General features: G+C 43.8%; 1 protein-coding gene across 10 annotated transcripts in view; it reads left to right on the plus strand.

The window, feature by feature from the left end:
* Positions 1-10253, plus strand: part of Sulf1 (sulfatase 1) — a 168234-nt gene that overhangs the window by 104343 nt on the left and 53638 nt on the right. For 9 of the 10 annotated variants that reach the window (XM_031366875.1, XM_031366874.1, XM_031366872.1 and 6 more), the window contains one exon: positions 4067-4306. In XM_031366875.1, coding sequence (XP_031222735.1) covers positions 4067-4306 — 240 coding nt within the window. Of the gene's footprint in view, positions 1-4066; positions 4307-10253 lie in introns of those variants that run through there. The other variant, XM_031366877.1, reaches the window with a different exon arrangement.

Below are 10253 nucleotides of genomic sequence, written 5' to 3' on the forward strand. Positions count from 1 at the left end.
GGAAGGAACCTGAGCCACTCTGCTGGCAGAGTTCCTGCGTGCCTGGTCCGGCAGGTCCCAGTTACTCCTAGTGTTGGGACAGATGTTGGGTCCTCTTCACCTCTGATCCTGAGAGTGTCAGAGTGCCTGGGAGTGCAGTAGCTTCCTCTGGGTGTTGTGGGACTGGCTGCAGAGCTTGCACCCAAGGTCTGCTCAGGACACCAGCCCAGAGAGACTGGCTTGTTAATACTTGTTATGCTGTGTATAGTTTGGGGAATGATGACAGGGAATAAAGTGTCTCCATATGTTCAGGACACAGGGTTTTTTTGGTGTTGTTGTTTGTTTGTTTATTTGTTTTGCCTACTCAATTTTTTGGAAACTTTTAATATCTTTGAGTGCTTTCAATCTGCAATTGGTTTGAAAGCCCCAATGGGGAGCCAACAGATATGGAGTACCAACTGTGTGGCCATAGCAACAACTTTCCTGCATAAAGGGAGCCCATCATAGCAGCAAAACATTTGTTTCTTGATAGCCCTGGGAATAAGTGAGGAGCTGTCCTCTGTAAAGAGGAGAAAGACAAACCCAGAGAGGTTCAGTGAGTTGCTCAGGTCGATCGGTGGCAACATCTGGATGTTGTTTGTTTGTCTGTTTTTGAGGTAAGAATCTTATGTCAGTCAAACAGCCCTCGAACTCACAGCCGCCACACCTCTGCTTCTGGAGCACTGAGATTAACAGTAGATATTCCTATGTTACAGGGCATGATAGACTTTGGTACAATTTGTCAATGACAATCAGTGGGGCAATCAGCAGGGCCAGATAACAATGGAAGGCTGTGTGATTGACACTCACTAATCTATGCACAGCTAAAAGCAAGAGGTAAATGCTTGGTGCTTCCCTCCATAAGCGTGCTAGCTGAGAGATGCACCTTAAATCCTTGTTCTGTCATCTACATATTCACAGAATCCACCAGATTAGAGGTAGCCATTGTTGTGTGCATACCTGTCAGCTATGGAAGTCCACTCTACAAGGCTCCCCTGCCCCAAACCTCTTCTGCCACTGTACTAATGGCTCTGGAAAGGTACAATACAGGTGCTGGGGCTGCAGCCTTCTCCCCAAGGCCACATGAGATAAAAGATGAGAATGCAGGCAGGACTTTATTCGTGTTTCAAGGTCTTGAAAGAATCCACTCCATAGTCAATACTCAAACCAGCTGGAAATTAGGAGCATGGCTTCTGGGGCTGAGTGCTTGAGACTGTGTGACCCTCAGGATGTGCCCTAACCCTGTACAGCTCAGCGTTACCTGGAGCATCACTGACAGTCACAGCACAAATGATTACTGTTAGGATCAAACAGTCATGCAGTGCCTAGAAGAAAGCTGGTTGATGTCACACACCACCCTCAGTCCATCTCATAGCTTTGGAATTGAAACGATTGAAGCCTCTTAGAGCACCCAAGTCTCTTTCCAGTTCCTGCTTTCTTCGAATCTGTGTCCAGCCTTGAATACGTACCCTCAAAATCTGTCCAAGTGTGGGCCAGCACTGAGTAGCTACAGCATACGGGACGTGTTAGAAGTGAGTTTTCATCCCCAGCTCAGATCTGCTAGCTAATTGCTGGAGAAATTAGGATGACAGCACAGCTCAGATAATTAACAACAAGACAGTGGATATGAGAGGAGAATCCTGGCTGAGCAGTTCCTCTATGAACTAGGCTAAAGAAAATTTAACCCCAGTTTTGATGTTATTATGACTTTCAATCAGATTCTCATCCCCACCCCACATTTGCAGTCCAAATGAGTCTGTAAGTGGGAGGTGTCCGCTGGGCATGCAGGCATCACCTCTGGTGATGGCCTCCAGCTGTTCTCTTTTTTTTTTTCATTTTTAATTTAACAAAGGCTTATAAAAGAAACTTTGAGAGCTGGTTCTTTTAAATAGACTATGAGGCAAACGTTTGCTGTTTTTCTTACCTAAGAATGAATACAATATAATCCCTAAACAGAAGAGAAGAGGTTGGGGCACATCTTTGGAAGTCTTTCAACTTTCTCATCTCTATTCATAAATTCATGTTTGAGATATTTCCTGTCTATGATCACCCAACACAAACGTAAAAGGCAACCCTTCTGCCATGGATTTCTCTTTGATCTTTTGTGAGGCACATTCTTTTCAGTTACTTCTGCATCATCGATGAGACCAGTCCCTTTCCAGATTCCTTCTTAGTGTTGGAAGTCTGAGTCATTAGACTTAGAGTTGGAAGTCTGAGCCCTCTGCCATGAATTATAGCCTCCTTTGACTCTGCTTCTGGAACCCTGAGTGCTAAGCTGGGCAGGGCAGGATGGCATCAGCAGCCTTGGCTGTGGTCTTTAACTCAAACACCATCAAGCACACCATTGCTGCTGCGGCAACACCTCTCAAAGCTTTGCTCATCACATTCCTTGTGCCTGTAACTAAGACCCTACTCTGCCTGGCTCTGATCAGACCCCAGGATGTCTGCCTAGCATCTGAGCTCTTCTCACTGCTTCTCTGATCACATCACATCAAGAAAACGATTCATGCTCCTTTCCACGATGTTCACAGAGTTCTACTGCTCTTCCCATCACCAGAGCCTCAGCCATGCGGTCCTCCCTGTGTCCCCAACAACACACTGCTCCTGCCCACCTGACAGACCCTTCCTCTTTTCATGTCATGCCATCATCTCAGACTTCCTGTCAAGCATACACTCAGGGAAATTATCGGAGAGAGCTGAGGCTTCTAAAGTGTTCAGCCTGACGTGGGTGTGCACTATCTGTCATGCACTGACTGTGAAAAGGTGCTTGATCTCCAGAAGATAACCAGAAAGGAGGAGCAGTCAGAAGCACCCTGCATACAACCATACTTAAATTCTAATGAGACGCAATTAGAAGCTCCCCCAACTACTGTCCCATGCACCGTGTGAACAGAAAACACTCTGAAGGTTCCATTTTCCTTCCTGGTTGGAAACCAAAGATTTCCCTCCTTTCTTTGGAAGGAGTGCCACCTGTTAGAAATCTGAGGCTCTGGGATTCAAATGTAATGGGCTTGGCTGTAGCACTCTGTAGTACACTTCTTGACAAATCCTGAAAAGACTATGGCATTTGGCCTGTACCTTTCTGCAGGAGGCAGATGGGTTTCAGTGCAGTCAGCAGAGTGGGGCAGATTATTTTTCTTCCTTAGAAGTCTCTTCTTACCATTTCACCTCACCCCTAAAGTTAGGATGAACTACTTTGCATTCATGCACATACTTTTTGAGCAAGAAGACAGCCTAACCTTAAAAGTGCCATGTAAACTGTCCAAGGCATAACACAATAGCCTTATCCAGATAGAAATACAGGCAGATATTGGTTAGCTTGCTAGAGGATACCAACTGTCGATACCTCTTTTTCCCTCTCTCCCTCCTTACGACCATCTGTCTGGTTACGGATATTTTGGAGGATCTTTTGCTTAAGAGGGTTTATTTTTTTTCTACATTAGGATTAAGATTAAAATCTTGTATGTGAGCCAGGCAGTGGTGGCGCACACCTTTAATCCCAGCACTTGGGAGGCAGAGGTAGGTGGATTTCTGAGTTTGAGGACAGCCTGGTCTATAGAGTGAGATTCTGAACAGCCAGGGCTATACAGAGAAACCCTATCTCGAAAAAACAAAATAAAATAAACCAAAAAAATGTTGTATGTGCTAAAGTCCTGCGTTCTCAGCCTTTCCCTGTGCTTGGCTGGGCTTCTGCTACTCTGGACCAAGCTATTGTTCTCTCAGGATCTTCAGAGACTCTGGACCCCGGAATCTTCCTCAGCTCTGACAGTCTGGCTTTGATTACATGACTAGCCTGCATGCTTTTTCCTTTGTGGTTATAGAGGAGAGAGATTGAAATGCGCTTACTATTTATTCTACAGAATGTCTGAGATGTTCATATCCCAAATGGCTTGTTTTGTTCTAGAAATGAGAACTGATCAAATTATAGGCTCCTTCACACAGGGGAAGGAAACTAATAAATGAGGGAACAGAGATATCTAAATGACTTATTGAAGTGAGTCTCCACAGCGTGTGTTTTGCTAACCAGTGCCAGACCTGTGCTTTTCAGGTTCCCTGCAAGTCATGAACAAGACGAGAAAGATCATGGAACATGGTGGGGCCACCTTCACCAATGCCTTTGTGACCACGCCCATGTGCTGTCCATCACGCTCGTCCATGCTCACTGGCAAGTACGTGCATAACCACAATGTCTACACCAACAATGAGAACTGTTCTTCTCCCTCGTGGCAGGCCATGCACGAGCCTCGGACCTTTGCCGTGTATCTCAACAACACCGGCTACAGAACAGGTAAAGCATGACATTTCTTTCCCCATACACACACCCATACACCCAAAGTCTTAGATGAGGGAAACTACACTAGGTAGTATGATGGGTAGAAATTCCAGGAGACTCAACAATGGAGAGTCTAGCTTCTCTCATCTCTGCCTTGGTCCATGTCCTATTGCTATAACAGAATCCACGAGGCAGGATAACTTACTGAAGAAAAAGGTCTAAGGAGGTCACAGTCTTACACAGTTAGGAGGTCAAACGTGTGAGAACATGCTGGCAACCTCCAGCAGAAGATTTTGTTCTCAATCATTAATGGCAAGGAGTGAAAAAACAAGTTAAGTACCCTGGAAACACAAGGCTGGCCGCACTTCCTAATAACCTGGTGGGCAGGCAACGGCCACTCCTGGGAAAGGTACTTAGCAACCTAATTAGATCTAAAACACTCAAATTTTAAAGAAGATATGCCATATGAACACCAGAGCAAAAACTGTTTTCACTCAGGAGACTGTACCAATGTGACATCCCTTATAGAAAACCCAGGACTCGGGCTGGAGAGATGGCTCAGTGGTTAAGAACACTAGTTGCTCTTCCAGAGGTCCTGAGTTCAATTCCCAGCAACCACGTGGTTGCTCATAACAATCATTTATGGGATCTGATGCTTTCTTCCAGTGTGTCTGAAGACAGTGATAGTGTACTCACATACATAAAATGAATATATATTTTGAAAAGAAAAGAAAATCCAGGATTCTCGGTGGGTGCAGTATAAAAATATTCCCACAAGCCCCCTCCCCCCCTACACACACAGGTAGAATATTGCAAGGTAACATGCCATGAATGAGGTTGTGTTCCATTCATAAATCTCAGGGGGTCATCTTGGGGATTTCCTTAGATGCAACTAATTCCTGCTGATTTTTCAGGGAAAATTACCAAGGGTTGTTTACTCGGTGCCTATGCAAGAGCCTCAGATCCAGTAGATGAGCCAAATGACTTCCCGAATGGATGAGTCAGCCAGTCTTTGTAGACCCTCCTGATATGTTCATTTATTCATACAGAGTTAGTGGGGCTTGAATCATTGCTTTAGCTGAAGTCTGGGACCAAGCATTCACCATTCCTTCCAGGACAGGAGCTGTCTTTGTTGTCCCAGCTCCCAATCCTGAACCTGCTCACAGCAAAATGAGGTTTATGGTTAGCTGGGATTTTGAAAACTGGACTCTTTTGAGAAGAATTCTGAGTATCCTATTGTGGGCAGGAATGAAGAAGAATGGCTTCCTAGGAACATTACCCTAAAGCCCTTATTCTCCAGCACTGGGTACTACTTCCAGTTTACTTAGCATTTCTTCATGGATACACATGAAAGGTTTGCCTAGTAAAAGGTAGGGTTTGGATCTCTACCTCAAGACCCACTTAGATTCAATCATAAGAATTGAAGATGTCAGCCGGCGGTGGTGGCACATGCCTTTAATCCCAGCACTTGGGAGGCAGAGGCGGGTGGATTTGAGTTCCAGGCCAGCCTGGTCTACAGAGTGAGTTCCAGGACAGTCAAGGCAACACAGAGAAACCCTGTCTCAAAAAAATAAATTGAAGATGTCATCAAACAGGCTTATTGGAAATAAGTTTTGGGTCTCCAGAACATCAAAGCTTAAAACTAAAGGATTTCAGAAAAAATATTCTCTTCAATCTCTTTTTTAAATCTCTCCCAACAGACTCAGGAAGTACATAGTTATTTGCTTTTTTACAGCAAACCCCATGGGCACTTAATTCTTCTTATTTATGGATGAAATGGTTGATTGTATATATGGGAGTTCTACCACATAGGCATCAGAGGATCCCAGGTCACAGAGGAAACTCCCTCTGTTATCTCAAGGATGTTTGCTTCTAGTTAGTAGGGGCTTACAGAGGGTACCTTCTCCTGCTGTGTCCTCTCACATTAATGGTTTAAATTTATCGCACCAGGCTGGAGAGATGGCTCAGCGTTTAAGAGCTCTGACTGCACTCTTCCAGAGGTCCTGAATTCAATTCCCAGCATTACATGGTGGCTTACAACCATTTGTAATGGGATCTGATGCCCTCTTCTGGTGTGTGTCTAAAGACAGTTACAATGTACTAATAATACAGTATAATAATAATAAATAAATAATTTTAAATAAATAAATAAATAAATAAATAAATTTATGGCACCTTTCATCTGAGGACTCTCAAGCAATTTGCAAATCCATCAAGCATCCGTGCCATCCAGGATGGCAGATGTGCTTGGCTTCAGATGTTGTGTATGGCTAAACCTCAGAAGCAGGTTGAAAACAGTCCCCTAATACCTGATGCCTGAGTAACCACCAAACATGTTTTCTTCATGAGAAGCATGTGAAATCAGTGCCTTTGCTTTTCCCAGGATCCTTGAATGTGGGGCTGGGAAGGCTGGAACTCTCTGTACATCTGGGAGGCTGGAACTCTCTGTACATCGAGAGCATAGGGATGGTTTTGTGCTCAGGGGTGGAGCTGTAAGGTGGAGCTTAGGGCAGCACCTAGGTTGTGTTGATTTGTTTCAGGGATAACCCAGGAAAGTGAGGAAGAAGTGAATGGGCTTCAGTGGCTTGCCCACTCTATTTTGGGCACTTTAGTTATGTCAATAGTTCTCACAAGAAACCATGGAGGGAGACTATGGTATCAAGGAAGAAACCAGGACTCAAGAGAACTGGTTATCAAAGGATAAAAGTCCCTCCCTCAATGGTGCAAGGAGCGCAGAGCACCTGGCTGCACAGTTTCCCAGGAGCCTTTTGTTTGTCTCCTATAGTCTAGGCTTACCTCAAACTCAGTCCTTTGAACTTTTGATCATCCTCCCCTACCTCCTGAGTGCTGGGATTACAGGCATGTGTCGCCGTGTCTGGCTGTCCCCGGGATCATAGTTCTGTGCATGTTATTCTCTCCTGCCTTGTTACCAAGTGCCTCACAGACACATAGAACCCAGTAGGATGCAGACCTGTGAGCACCCTGACAGGCAGAAACAAATGGTAACACCTCCCTAATGTTCTGGGGAAGTCTGGCTTACAAAGTACGTGCTATGAATTCATACAGAAAGGCTGTGAGGAAGGACTAAACTTTCTAATAGTAGAAGCAAAAGTGGAAAGAAGCACTTACAAAGTTCACTGTGTCTCCAGCACGAGAACCAGTTTGTAGGTGGCATAGCGTCCTCCACTACTTACTTCAGATGTATTGTGTTGGGTTGGCTAAAAGTAGAGAGCTTTCATCGAAGAGTTTTGTCTATTTGTTTTACAGAACAGGGTGACTTCTAACCCTCACCTCTAAATGCTGGCATTACAGGCATGTGTACCATATCCGGGCATCAGTGAGTCTAACCCCATATCTCCCCAGCATTTATACCTACAAGACAGGGGTGTTCTTGGGGACAGAGCTGTCACCAGTGCTTGGGATAGGATCTGGATTGCAGAGGTGGGCCTGTGATAGAGCCATAAGAACCAGCCGCAGGCACCCCAGTTAAGACTGTGTTACTATTCTCTGCAGCCCTGCTGCCCTGCTTTCACTTGTTCTCTGGGAACAGCTGACCAGCTCTTCGAAAGAAACACTGATTGTAAAGCCAACATTTTTCCAAAACTGAGGCATATAGGTAATGACATAATTCATAGCAAGTGATCATCCTCTCATGCATAAGGAATTCTCTCAAGGCAACAAGGGCCCTTCCAAATTCACAGGGTAGAGAAAGCATAATATTCGCTTAGGCACTGCGGTTTAGGTCAATGGACAAGTATTTGTCTAGCGTGCATGAGATCCTATGTTTGAGCTCAGCATCACAAATGGGGTTAGAGACCTGGGTAATCTACAGTTCTGTCTGACAAGAAAGAAGAAAGTATCTCAGGAATTAGGAAACAAAATCATCAGTGTGTCAGTAGTCACTGATCATGAACCGTGACTACAAAACAAAGGGGGCGGGACAGAAGACCGGAAACCAACATAATTATTTAAGAGACGCTAAACCAGTGAGGGAAAATAATTGGTTGTTGCTTTCCTAATTATGAACATACTATTTGGAATATTTCAGAATTACAGGGTAAAGTGAAATAATGTGACACATGATTCTCCATCTAGAGCAAAATGCAAAGAAGCCATAAGTCTTATGAAAAACAACTCCAAGGAGACAAATTACTAAGAGGCTTATTTTGGGAGGCATCCAGAATTCATGGATTTAAATGAAATGAACCAATCCACTCCACTATTATATTTACCCTTGTATGACATGACTTTCCTCTTTCAGAGCCTAGGCATATTTTTGGACTGGTTGTAGCCTAAGTGTTTCTAACTTTACTCATGGAAAATGTGAGTTCATGAGAACTGAATCGTCCAAGAAGGAAAAACACAGCACCACACCTATCGCACTCTCTCCTGGGGACGGAGTGAGAAAGGCCATGGCTCGTCTGTCACAAAAACGCAAGTGTTCTGCCTGAAGTCTGCTAAAAATTATGATGGGTTAGATGTTAGTACAAAACTGAGCCCAAAATCCTAAGATTAAAGAGAAAAACCATCCATGGTGGAGAGGGTGCACTGAACAGAAGGAAAGAAGTCAAGGCAGAGCTGATGGGTCGTGGCCACAGCCTGCTCTGCCCTTAACCTGCCTGAGCAACTCAGGCCAGCTTACCGATATACCGTTTTCTTTCCTGTCCAAAATTACACTGCAGGTCTGCTATGCTTGCTGAAATTATCTTGACCCTTTTAATTATGTTGTTAAAAAATACAGTCATAAACAGTATAGGAAATCACATGAGCTGAATTTTTGACAAATCTGATCCATTTCATGCTATAAGTGGAAGAAATCTGCAATGAAGATTGTAATTAATTGTGGCTGGCATCTCACTATGTTTCGTGGGCTGCTCTTTAACTCCCATTCTCAAGTTATCCTCCTGTGTCAGCCTCTACTACAGACACACGGTGCCGTACCTGGCTCTGTTGGACTTTTTTTTCTGTGATAAATTAATTTACATGAAGTTACCTATGTTCTCATACTGTGTCTTTTTACAGATTTATTTTACTTGTATGAGCTTGTTTACTTTCTAGTAAAAGAATTAATTTAGAGTTTTCTAAGTTAAGACAAGCTAATATTCTCATTTGTATGGATGATGATGTTATAGATTTTTTATTAGGCACAGAAAAGTGAAATGTTTCATATTATCTATTGGACCACAGCGTACTGCAAGTACACTCGACTCTGGGATGTAAGAGACAAGAATCCATTCTTAGGATGCTTACACTCCATTTGAGTAAACCAAATTCATAAGTACAGATGTATAAATCACCATGCGACACAGTTCTCACTTATGTCATAGTCACTACAATGAAACTGCCACAGGCATTACAATGTCATGACAATATCATTCCCTATACTAAATAAGGTTCAATTTTTCTAAGCACCATATCTTTTATAGTCACTATTGATGTGATAAAGGATTTTCTTCAGACAGTGAATGCATTTTTTCTAATGCAATAGATTATCCTAGGCAGAAGTCCCTCCACCCCTCCCACACACTCTAACAGTTAAAACACAATCTTTCTTACCTCTCTCCCCATCTTCCAGCTTCAGCCATCACCCTACACAGCTGTGAAGGCCAGTGGTAATATCTAAAGGGATACAATGATTCTGAAAGTCAGGTCCACCTTGGGTAACTCTGATAGCACCATTATTGGAAGGAGGAAAAAAATTCAGTACTTATACCCAAGCCATTGACATGGCAGTATGGACCTGAAAATCAGGTTCACTTAAGAGAGAGACGTCGATAAATAGAATGATTGGAAGCCTAGATAATCAGTTGTAGAGCACTGCCAAGAAATGTAGTATCCGAAGAAGCCAGGGGATGATTAGAAATGAGTCTTGATGGCTGGAGGCTCCAAAATGGTGGGAGTAAGTGGCATTGCCAGTGCTGGATGCTGCATCCTGGGCCTGGGCTCGCTTGATGGGAGTAAG

The sequence above is a fragment of the Mastomys coucha genome, unplaced genomic scaffold (assembly GCF_008632895.1).
Source record: "Mastomys coucha isolate ucsf_1 unplaced genomic scaffold, UCSF_Mcou_1 pScaffold14, whole genome shotgun sequence".
NCBI classification, from domain to species: domain Eukaryota; kingdom Metazoa; phylum Chordata; class Mammalia; order Rodentia; family Muridae; genus Mastomys; species Mastomys coucha.